Source organism: Numenius arquata, chromosome 19 (assembly GCF_964106895.1).
Source record: "Numenius arquata chromosome 19, bNumArq3.hap1.1, whole genome shotgun sequence".
Classification (NCBI taxonomy): domain Eukaryota; kingdom Metazoa; phylum Chordata; class Aves; order Charadriiformes; family Scolopacidae; genus Numenius; species Numenius arquata.
This window is the reverse complement of record NC_133594.1, coordinates 5123622-5136066: the sequence shown is the minus strand read 5'-3', so window position 1 is coordinate 5136066 and position 12445 is coordinate 5123622. Positions and strand designations below refer to the sequence as shown.

The 12445-nt window shown below is 39.0% G+C and overlaps 1 protein-coding gene across 1 annotated transcript in view; it reads left to right on the top strand.

Annotated features, from left to right (window-relative positions):
• The window catches only part of CDK5RAP2 (CDK5 regulatory subunit associated protein 2), an 81755-nt gene that overhangs the window by 34461 nt on the left and 34849 nt on the right, over window positions 1–12445 (top strand). Inside the window, 6 exon segments of the mRNA XM_074161215.1 lie at window positions 266–396; window positions 1962–2077; window positions 3581–3709; window positions 8342–8437; window positions 9478–9525; window positions 10162–10349. Coding sequence (XP_074017316.1) covers window positions 266–396; window positions 1962–2077; window positions 3581–3709; window positions 8342–8437; window positions 9478–9525; window positions 10162–10349 — 708 coding nt within the window.

Below are 12445 nucleotides of genomic sequence, written 5' to 3'. Positions count from 1 at the left end.
ATATCTGTCATGTTTCAGCTGACTTAGAAGCAGCACAGCTCAAAACAGCAAGAAAAGGCCGTATATGTAAACTTTTAGTCTCTTCTGTCTATGTGGGATTTGTTTGTTCTTATACATCAAAATGCTGTAAGTGTGTGATGAAAACCAGTGATGGCTCATGTGAAATGGGCTCTTTCTGGAAGCCCGGCTGTATAAAAGGTGCTGCGATGCACAACAAAATGTTATGAATTTAATCTTGAAGATATTTTTTTCTCTTTTCTTTTAGCATAAATAGCTTGCAAACGGAACTGAACAGTGTTTTCATGTTGCGAAAACAGCTAGAAGAAGATGTTTTAGCTAATCGTAATCTGCAGAAGGTTTTAGAAGATCAGATTAAGGACATGAAAAACCGACAAGGTCTGTATATGTGTGCAGCCTGTCCCTTTTCTTGGTATTCTTGCCCAAAAGAAAACTGGTTTTATTACAGTCAGCTTGCTGTGATGGAGAAGAAACGTTTGAGAGCAGAAAAAGGTGTGAAAAGACTTCAGCTTTCTATACTGAGAATTATTTGGGGGATTTGTAACAGAATGTCTTTGAGCAATCAGGGCATATACAGAAAGACAGCTTTTCTCTTGCCATGCAGCAAATGTTAGTAATTCTATGGCAATTCTGCTGCAGTGATCATTTCAAGCTGCCTACAGTTTTGTACCCATAGAATTTACTGGTTTCTGCAGAAGTTTAAGATTCCTGGCTTTGAATAAATCTGTGACCATGAGATCACTTTCTGAATGTAATTATCTCAAAATACGTTGGTAAAGAGGTCGTGTCTCAGGAAATGGCCAGACTCTTCCTAATGGAATAAGTGGTTCCAGAGAAAGGAAAAATAGCCAGAGGTTTTGTTATTTTGTAATTCATAAATAGTAGAGCTTTTAAATATAACTTCTCTTTTAGCTTTTTTATTGTACTACTTTGGAGGTGGTTTTAGTATATACTTAGATATGAGTCTAAGTGGACATTGTTAAATATAGTTGACATATACAGATGTATCTATTTTATTCCATAAGGGATTATATAAATAACAATAAAGCCTGTTCGCTTACCCCTTTCAACTTAGATTGTCAATTTTAGCATCGCTCCCTTGACAGCTCTGATAAGTGACAAAAGTTAAGCTTCTGCCATTTCGAAGTTTCCAGCCCCAAAAGCAGAGACTGATGAATGACGAGGGTGGGCTGGAGGGGCTGGTGGATGCCCCGGGGTTCTGAGGAGCGGTGCAGTAGCTGGTGAAAATCAGTGACCATTTGTGAAGCTTTGGGTCCTTGCAGCAGCCGTGGGATCAGTGTCAGAGCTGGGAGTAGGATCCGGGTGTCTCTTTGTCCTAATTTACATATGCTTTCTCCCTATCTAATGAGATGTATTTATAGAATTAACTTGTCATCTATATTGTAAATGAACAGGTGTTTATTGAAACATAAAAAATCATTCCTGCAGTTATAGAGGAAATGAATAAGTAGCTATTTTCAATTCAATTAATCCAGTCTTTTGACCCAAAAAGCAAAATAAAATACGTAACTTTGTCTAACCTGGCTTTTTGCCTTGAGACGCTGATTTCATGTTCGTAAAAATATAGTTCAAATGGAATAACTATTCATGCCTTACTTATCCTTCCTAGAAATTATTTCTAATTGTAATGCTAAATATGCAAATTATAATTCAGAATTACAATCGCCACTCATGCTGATAACCACAGAAAATACAGCCACTGAAAATACAGCATGTCTAGGTGTCAGAAGCACAAAGAAATATGAGGACGAAATTTGTTCAACTAAACAGAAAGCTTATTTTGGGGAATGAAACATTTTAACTGGCTTCCCACAGACTTACTAGTAGGTTCTTATTCAAAAAGTCCTGTCTTTGCACTTTCTGCGGTGTTTTCCTGCAAATAGAGTTTCTGAAATAATTCCTGTCCTTGGTTATTTTGACAGATGAAACACTATCTTTCTGTGGAGACCAAACATCTTATATGAGTATCTGTTTAGGAGATCAAGATCATTTAAGCCTACAAATAGACCATCTGTCTCTTGAAGAACTCAAGAAAAAGGTATTGATCTGTTTTATTATTTACTGTTTCTAATTGCTTCATTCTGCTTCGTTTATAGTTTATGCATCTCTCATAAAAAGAGTCATTTTCATTATTTAGGTACAGTTAGGTAGTTCTGAAAGGATTTGATGTTCTCATCTCTGTGGTTTGTGATCCACCTTTTATGAACTATTTATTTTTTGTTACACCGCGTGAGCTTCAGAGTCAGGTGAGAGGCAGGGGGTTGCTGCAAAGCTTTTATGATAGTTATACTCCTGGATTCAAGTTTCAGACTCAGTATCATATTTTAGTCATCATGAAGTATACTCCAAAGAAAAGTTTTTGTATTAAGTATCCTGCAACATGTGTGCACCTTTCTTAATCATGAGGATGGTGGTGGTGGCTATAATTTATACTTCTATATAGCACATCCTGTCCCAGGATTTGCAAACTTTTGGTAAATACGGCATGTAATAAAATAACCCTGAGGTAAGTTAATATTGTCCCCGTTCTACATAAGAACTGAAATTCAGAGATTAAACGTGCAAAACTTCATCATACAACAAACCAGTATCAGAGTTCGGAAACTTGTTCTTCTGACTCCTCACCCTGTGCAGTGACCTCTGATCCATGCACCAATTTATGATTCGGAATTATTTTGAATGCGGTCGTTTGGGAGTGAACATAAGCAAAGTTTTCTATTTCTCACGGCCAGCTGAATTGTAGGCAGGTGTTCAAAACCTGGAGGTGGGTAATCTGAAGGAAAGGGGTTTGCCTTACACTGAGCAGGTGTCAGTAAAAAAGCCCCAGATTGTGTCCCAGTCCCATTCTGGGGTTGAACAGCTTTTATCTCTGAACAAATTCCCTTCAGTACTTTCAGGGACGCTCATTAGCAAAAGGCATTTATAAACCATTTCTTACTTGTAAAAGGGTTTGTGTGCCTGAGAGATGATCTGGTTTATCCAAATAGGTTGATCAGTTTAATAAAAAGATTTCACTTTCTTCTGCAAACATTGTCTTCGTGATACGCTACATCCGTCTGTGACAGTAATGTCTGCTTAAGAGTTTGGAACGTGGTTGTCCGTTCAGATTTTGTATCTTTGAAACAACTCGGAATGACAGCGGCTTATAAAGGGTGTTTGAGGTGGAAGAACAGGTTGTTTCTGAATGCTGCTATTTCTCTCTAATGCTGGTTTCCCTTGTGCTAAAATGTTTCATCTCAAATCAGCCTGTTGGTTTGAGGTGCCCTCAGGTTTCTTTTTGCTACTGAGTTGTAAAACTTGATAGTTCAACTTAATGAAATGGCTGGAAACTATAGTCTTGCAAGTTAAGATTTCTTCAGCACTAACTCTCAGATATATAATCATGTTTTCATACATAGGGAGATTGCCTCATGCACAGATATAGAGGCCCAGGGTTTCCAGCTCTGCGGTTTAGATTTAGCTGGAGATTTGGATCTCATAATTTGTTTTCATACTAGTATGGATGTTACCAGCTACGTTTGTTCTTCCTTTGGTTTTTTAGGTCGCTGATCTTCTCTTGATGGTTAAGGATCTGCAGTCAATTAATCAAGAACTTAAGAAAAAACAGCTTGGACTTTGTTCGACAGATTCTCAGGGGAAGGAAGCACTAAAAATATTAAACCACAGTGAGGTAGGTTTTCCGTGTTAAAGTAGTGAATCTGACTCTCACATCTAATATAACTTGTGGAATCACTTACATCAGTGCAGAATGAGTGTAAAACCCTCGGGGCTTAGGTTGCTAATTCCTTATAATAACTTTTAAAATTAATGATGTAAACACCTTTAAGATGTTATCACAACAGAGATGCGTGTGTTCAGTGATGTGTCAAGTTGATTTTAAGGAAACAGCTCACACATTAAAATATTAATTGGGTCTGTGATATATTTGTTTTACCAATTGAAAGGGGAGGAAATAGTTAGTTTTACAAATAAAGCAGTATCTTATATAGCATTTTCGCTATTACTGAATGTCTGCTGTTCAAGAGTCATTCTCACGCTGTGTCTAATTCTGTAAGAGCTCAGTTCACGTCTCCTCTGTGTCTACAAAACAACTAGGGTTCACTGTAGCCAAACCAGAAAGAACAGCACTTTGGGTTGTTTTAACACGTCGTTGTTTCTTCATGTAGAATACAGAAGGAGATGAACAGGTGGCCAGCATTGTGGTAGGTTGCTGAGAGCTGCAAGGCAGTAATGGATGTTTCATTCTTTTGCCCAAAACCAAGACTGCTTTTAGCTGTGGGGAAGAAGAGGTCTTGGCAAAATACTTCCACTGAGAAGCATTTTGGGTGCTGGGTCCCCATGCGTCTTTGTGTGAATGACGAAGGATGTTCAGGATGCTCTGGTAGATTGTAGTGAAGCTTCTAGCTTGTTATAAAGTAGTACTCGAAATGGGGCTGGTAGTACTTCCTTTATATTCTGTTATGCTTTTTGCTTTCAGCTACATTGTTCTTGTTCACCACGTTGAATAGGAAGGTAAAAATATAAAAGGAGTAATGATGGTGCTAGTCTTTTGTGTCTTGAATTTCTGAATTAAGCTCGTCAAAAAGTTAGGAATAGTTTGAGTCAGTTATGTGTAGGGATTGGCTAATTTTAGAGCTGAGATGGTGGTATTTATGATTTTTCTGCAGGACAGTTTCTGCAGGACTGGAGAAAGGGTCACGTCTTTTACTGCATGTGCTGCAGATGCACTGAGGACAATCATCAAAAGTCATTACATATTATTGCTTTTCCAGTTTCAAGACGTACTCATGTTACCTTTAATTGAAATACTTTTAAATTATAGATCGACCTTTAGGGGTGCCGTGGCTTTTATTAAGATAATGAATTTACATGTTACTGTAATAGGTTTGCACGAAAAGCTTGTGGGCAATGTGTTTCAGAGTCCATGCACCTTCTCTAGATTAATATTTCTAGTAATTTGCCTCGTCATCCTGCAGAGGGTGCTGCACCCCCACTCATGCTGTAGTTAACACCAAAGGAATTTGTATCCTGTGCTAAGATTATCATGACAAGATACTGTGGGCTCCTGCATTTCTCTAGGCATGAAAAGAACATATAGGGCTTAAGGTATATTTAAAAAGCTGTCTGTGTGAAATTAGATGTAGAATGACAAGGTGTGAAGCTTGTAAAATATAAATAAACCTCAAAGTTCTGGTACAGGAAATAGGAAAGTAAAATACGGTGTTTTAACCTGTGCCAGAATGGTAATAGTATGATGGAGCCCAAAAGTGAAAAGATCTGTAATTAAAAGTTTTTAGTTTAAAAGGTATCATTTTATCAGTCTTGACAATAAATGGCAACCTGGATTTCGGGTTAGGGATTGTGACAACTGTGTGTTTTGCATATTAATAAGCATTGTCAAAAAAACCTAAGTTCTATTTTTTCCTGTGTATTTTGGGCTAGAATTTGTTGGCAGGTAGCGCCGAGATGACACTAACATATGTGCTATAGGAGGAATTTGGACAGACACAGGAAGATGTATCCTGCTCGGGTTCTTAAAATGAACCCATCTTTCTTTTCTTTCACAAACCCAGAGCACAAATGAGCTGAATCTGGATGTTGGTGCCTCTGCAGGGCATCTCCCAAAGGTCTGACAGCCCCCAGTACTCTATTTCTCAGCTTCGTGTTGGGAAGGGAGGGAGAAGGAGGAGAGAAAAAGGTTGTTTTTGTACTGTCCTCTGAACATCTGCTTTCTCTGAGAGAAGCAGCCTCGGTGATTTCAGCCTTCAGGGCTCCAGGGATCTTTGCAAACCGAGCATATCAGTGGTTCATTTAGGAAAAACATTCTCAAGGTTTTCAGTCTCCAAGGAAATACTTTAAACAGGCAACTTGTTCTTGGTAGACTTCTTCTCTGGCCTTAAGACACTTATTTTCTTTCAATATTTTGTTGAACATTAGATCATATTCCTTGGAGCACAGAAAGTTTCTTTTCAGCCTCTCAGACACGGGACCATAGGACCAGGCTCAAACTGCCGTCAGTTGTTGTAACAGTGAGCCATGACCTGTTGGTCTCATGTAAGAGTTTCAGTCTAAGAAACGTTCATCACTTATTAAACCAAATACTGGCCTGGGAAAAGCATCTGCTAAAAAACATTGAGTCATAAAAGGTAGTTGCGCTGGGTGGATAAGTTACAGGTGCAAATAAGTTTATTTTTAATACACAAATGCAGGGTTAGTCCTGAATCTACACATAGAAGGTTTTTTTTATCATTGTTAATGTCATTGGACTATTGGCATCCCACGATTACAAAGAAAAGATCTTGCTCTAATGCATGCCGTGCTATAGACCACAATCCTATCTGTGTCTTCCTCCCATCCTAGAAAACCAAGTCTGAGTGAGAATACCAAATTAATTCAAACATGGCTTGGAGTTAATTTTCAATATAGATTTCTAATAGTAAAAGGCAAATATATTAATATGCTGCACCATCCGGTTTCTGCCTCTTAAAATTCATACTTAAAACCATTAGAGTTGCTTATACTGCTAGGGATTGGAAGATAAAAAGGCTTTTCTCATTTATTTCACATATATATATGGGCATACATTCTGTGCATACTCAATTAAAAAATCAAAACCCACACACGCATTCAATTCCCAGTGTTCTTAGAAAGTAAAAATAACGCTCCCTGCAGAATCCTGTTTGTCTGTAACTGGACTGACGAGCTGCGAGCCGGGGCTTTTCAGTGCCTGATACTGGGGAAGCAGGTTTCTCTTTTCATGTCACAGGTTCCAGCCCCGTGCTGTGCATCCGTCGCGGCTATAAATATCCCATCCACGACCCTTAGACAGCAGTTCCTTTCCTTCGGTCTGTCATTATAATCTCAATTTTCTGTAACTATGCTCAAGATCCTGCTTTTCTTGTCTTAAGGTAATTTTTCTTTAGCTCAAGTCACACCAAAATATAACTTAGCACAGAATAGCGAACAGGTATATTAATGCCACAGGTGCTTTAGACTAAAGCAGACTTTAGACACAGACTTTAGACTAAAATTTTTATCTAATGCAAGTTTTATTCCACTGTGCTTTATCCTACCCATGGTTTAGGCATATTAGGCATAGCATCGTTGATATTTACCATCACTCTCGCATGTTTCTACTATTTAATGAGATTCTAGCAGCAAAGATCTTAAATATTTATCTTTTTCTATTAGATTAGGAAATGTTGCTATAAAACAAGATGATATAAATGTCCAATCTGGCCTTATCACAGGGGAGAGGTGGAACGTGGTAACTGCAGGTCACTCAGGATGGATCCCAAAGTGGGATGAAAGGCTGTCCTTTTACTCAGGTTGTTTTCTGGCCGGCTGTGCCACAGTGTGGCTACTGAATATAATAATTCTTTGTAAATACGAGTTTTTCTTATGATCGGTATTAAACCGACATAGGCAAAGTCAAATTCTGTCTTCCGTTGCCAGAGGAAACTGAGTAGTGGAGGTGAGTTGTAAGAGAGATGAAAATATTCTCCATGGTCTGGGTGTGAATGCACCTCGTTCAATAGTGACCTTCGCTGCTGCTGAGGGAGGAGCAGCGCCTGGATCTCCTCCCTCGCTGGCACATCTCTCGCCGAGATGTAACATCCCAGCAAACCAAAGGGATCCTGGTCCAGCTGTGGGTTCTGCTGATGGCAGGAACTCGGGGTCTGCTGCTAAAAAAGCTGAGTCTCCTCCTCCTCTTTGCTAAACGAATATTAGTGATGGGAGATGGATTGGGTTCTGTGGCAAAAAGGGATGATTTGGCACCATATACCACAATTCGGCAAATTTAGGCAAGACAAAGCAGATTGTAACCTTCAGTGTTACAGTAAATCTTTTTAGTGTACAGTGAGCTACTTATGCTTTGTTTTAAAAGCATCTATCTCTTGGATGCTGGAGAAGAGCTTAAATTGTGTAGCAAATGAAAATAAATTCTGGAAACTGGAAAATAAAATAGGCACAATGAGAACGTGATTGGAGATAGGGGTCTTTTGCCAGCAGAATTTAAGTGATTTTTATACTTCTTGTAAATTCTGAGGAGGAAGGGTTAAATAAAAATGAAGGAATGTATAAGATAAAGTTTCGCTGTATTTAATGAGAGTTATTCCTGGGTTTTGTATTAATTTTCTTTGATCTTGTTGAAGAAATCTAATTCAGTGTTTGTTACTTTGTATTACAGGCTTTTTTTATTTTTCTTTTAAGACATGTCACTGACTTATTTATGCACGTTTCATATCACAGTATTTTTTTTTCGGTGCTACATTTTCACATCATTCCATACTTTGTGTAGTGTCTTGAAATAACAGCGGAGCCTGTGATGCAGACTGAAGATGGTGACAATGACAAGGAGATGCAGAACAGTCAGTTTTCTGAGAGGGTCAGCCAGGTAGGACTCTGCTCTGGGTACATTATGTTACAGTACTCTTTTCTCTGCATGCCTTTAAAAATTCTTATTTTCTTAGAACACAAAGTCTTTTGCAAACAAAGCATACTTTTCTCGGAATCTCATTTTGCTTTCAACTAATTGTTATCCTAAAGAGTTTCTGAAAGCTTTTTGCTGTGTTTTGCTGCTGGTAGGGTTTTGCAGCTTTCATTCTGGTCCTTGTTTTCTCTTGTTTGAGTGCTCATAATCTTCCTTAATGGGGATGACAAAAAGTCCCTTGAAATTGTGTTTCTCTACATACACATACACTCATCTTCAGCCTCCATTGCAGTCAGGCTTATAGTACAAATTATCATAGAATCATAGAATGATTTAGGTTGGAAGGGACCTTAAAGGTCATCCAGTGCCACCCCCCTGCCCTGGGCCCGGACACCTCCCACCAGACCACGTTGCTCAAAGCCTCATCCAGCCTGGCCTTGAACCCCTCCAGGGATGGGGCAGCCACAGCTTCTCTGGGCAACCTGGGCCAGGGTCTCACCACCCTCACAGCAAAGAATTTCTTCCTAAGATCTTATCTAAATCTACCCTCTTCCAGTGTGAACCCATTACCCCTTGTCCTATCACTACGTGCCTGTGTGAAAAGTCCCTCTCCAGCTTTTTTGTAGGCTCCCTTCAGATACTGGAAGGCCACAATAAGGTTTCGCCGGAGCCTTCTCTTCTCCAGGCTGAACAACCCCAACCCTCTCAGCCTGTCTTTGTAGCAGAGGTGGTCCAGCCCTTTGAGCACCTTTGTGGCCTCCTTTGGACACACTCCAACATGTCCATGTCCTTCCTGTGTTGAGGACTCCAAAGCGGGACACAATAGTCCAGGTGGGGTCTCACCAGAGCGGAGCAGAGGGGCAGAATAATAGAGTGCAATTAAAATTGAAACTTCCTGGTTTAAAAATTATAATATGGTGCAAAATGGGGCATTTTGATTATTAATGTTGAAGAATAATGATGTTCTTCGATATTTGTAATGTCTGTGTTTCTCTGTTTACTAGGTATGCCTTCAAGTGTCTTTGGATTTTCCTTCTGAGGCGAATAAACAGGTAAGTGATGTGTTGTAAAGGTTCTCTTGACTCACAAACATCTTAATCTCTTGGAGCTGGTATCTACTGATGGAAATTGTATCTGAATGAGCCCAGTATCAATTCTAATGTAATTGATACAGGAGACTTTCACTGGTTTTAAATGGTGGCTGAATTACTGGAGAGAATCCATGTAGTTTTTTCCTAGGACGCATCTGTGGTGTTTCATACAAAAAGTTGGCAGTTTTTAAATACTTCAAGTTGCATCCTGTCCTGGCCACCAAGGCTTGCATCTGGAGATCCCAGGCCAGAATTTGGTACTGTAAAGACAGACGATTCAAAGGTGAACTATTAAAAAGTTATCTGCAATCTGCAGGCAACATTCCAGAAGTTTCATACCTCTTCATAGATAAAGACCTTCAGGGAAATCTACTTACTACTTACTAAACAACTGATCACTATGAATTAATCATATGAAATAGATGTTAATTAGTTTTTCTATTAATAAATAGTAAGTGAAATGTCTGTGGATGCTTCTTAATGTAGATAAAGAGCATCAGGAATTACAAAACCCGATTACAAAAAAGATTACAGCCCTGAATTTATTAGAACATTACGTAGCTGTGTAATAAGGAAATGTTGGTAATTTTTTAACAGATAACTCCATCAGGCTATTCAGAGAGTTTCTGCAAAGATAGACATTACAGGTGTCCAAATAACCCTCAGTTCGAACACGGTACAACTGGCAAACACTTTGGCAGAATAGGAATGAGTGAACATGAAACAGAAGAGAACTTGCTCACGTCTCTTTTAAGAGAAAATGGAACATCTGTACTGGAATCTACGTAAGTATGAGGAATATGCACTGCTTTTGACAGTATTTCTATTTGAGAAGAGAATAAAGTAATTTTGCTAAAGTGAATTTAGATAATGGCACTGTCTAATTTACCTGAGAGATTGGCAAGGCGCCTTCAGAGCCATTTTAGTCTATCATGCAATTAAGTAATTAGGAAACATACTATCAGTAGAAATCCTTATGAAAAAACCATTACAAGAAAAAAACCTCTCCAAAGTTACCGATATACATATAGAGCTTTACTGTAGGGGCTGATTGTTTTCAGGATGGGGTCTAGCAGCGTTAAAGTGCTCAGATGATAATAAGGGGTATTTAAAAAAAGAAATAAAGTATCTGGGAGCAGAGGGCAGTGAGAGGTGGTGTGGTGGAGGGGGCGACACTACTGCTGTAAAACTGGTGTGTGTGAGAAGCTGAGGGTGGAGGAATTGAAGTTATAACGACTGTTTTAGAGGATTAATTTTGAGTAGACATGCTTTGTGGCCTTTGCCTTTTCATCTGAACTGCTCGGGCAGAGGTTTCACCTCTGTCAGCAGTTTCGGGAGTCTAGGCCCAACCAATTACTTGACTAATTGGTTATTCCAGTGTAACCACATGTAGGACTCTGCTGAGAGGAACCATGTTGTAAGTACTTAAGTCACTTTTCATGCAGGAGAAAATACTTGTGTAACTAAATCTGTATAAGCCCTAGTGTAACGAATGTTTTTTAGGTATGTGTGTTACGCTATGGTTTGATCAATTCCCAGCTGAAATGCTCATTTCCATAAGAACGGAACACCACCAAGAAAAAAAGGGTGTATAGAAAAACCACACCCTGACGGGTTTTGTTTCCCCAAATTTCATGCTTACATCACTTAATCTCCTGGTTGAAAACTGAATTAGATCTTTGCTGGAGATAATTCTCATTTTCCTGTCCTAGTTCTCTCCACACTGTAATGCACAGTGTCACGGGACTTTTTTCAGTGCCTGTCAGTGTTGTTCCTTCAGCCACCTTCATGGTGGTTTTTGGAGAGTGATGGGAATGACCTTCCACATACGTAGTGCTCAGCAATGCTGGCAGCAGAGTATCCTGTGGAATTACAAAGCCAAATCCCGTTTTCTGTGTTCAGCACACACTGCACTTGACTTTTTACTCACGCAATTCTATGTTTTTACATTACTATTTAAAACTCTCCAACAGGCATAAATGCTCTTAGTTGTTGAAGCACTAGTTAGTGGTAAATGAGGAGATACTACTTTCTTAGAAGACGAATAAATAACATCGTTTTATTTGTTAACTTTACTTAAAACTCTGCTAATGAGTGATTCCAGTACCATCATCTTTACCATTCTAGTGTGTAATCTTTTCTGTGTTCAAGTATAAATGACCAGATTGACTGCGGCTGAGCCTGTACTTTGCATAACTTAATTCTCACTAATGACATTAGGTGCCAGAGAAAGACATAAAGAGCCTAGTTAGCTTCTACCATTTCAAATGCTGGCTAGACAAATGCAGTTGTTTTAAATGCTGCTTTATATGTTTAGTGGCACAAACAGCTCTCTATTGGACACATGAAATCATCTGTAGGTTTGAGGGCTTGCTCGTGCTTTAAATGTCACTAATTTGGCTTCAGTTTCTCTTAAAACATTGCTTTCCAAACTATTATCCATGGTCACTAGTTACCTGCGGGGCAGTTTGGTGGTCTGTAGTGAGCTGGTTTTACAGGCTTTTGGCCGCTTTCTCAGTTTCCATCTTCCTCGTTACGTTAGAAATACATGAGGGGATAAATTTTCAGGAAAAACTCAACATCTTAGTCTCCTGTGGTTTGGGTAGAATTTTCTTTTTAAGGTGGTTCAACCGGAGAGTAAACTCTCTTGAAAACGCATTCCTATTTCTTATGTTGCTGCGTTCTGTAAGCAATTGATTTAGTTACCAGAGATTTAGTAGTTGTTCATGAATGGGGAAAGGGGCCGTAGAGCGTATATATATGGTCATACATAGGAGAAAAGCATTGATGAGATAATTTATGATATAACTCAAGTTGTGAAAAGGTTTCAAAAACACAGCAAAAGAGTTTCTTAGAAGGTCTGCTTGTTTGCTTAAATAAA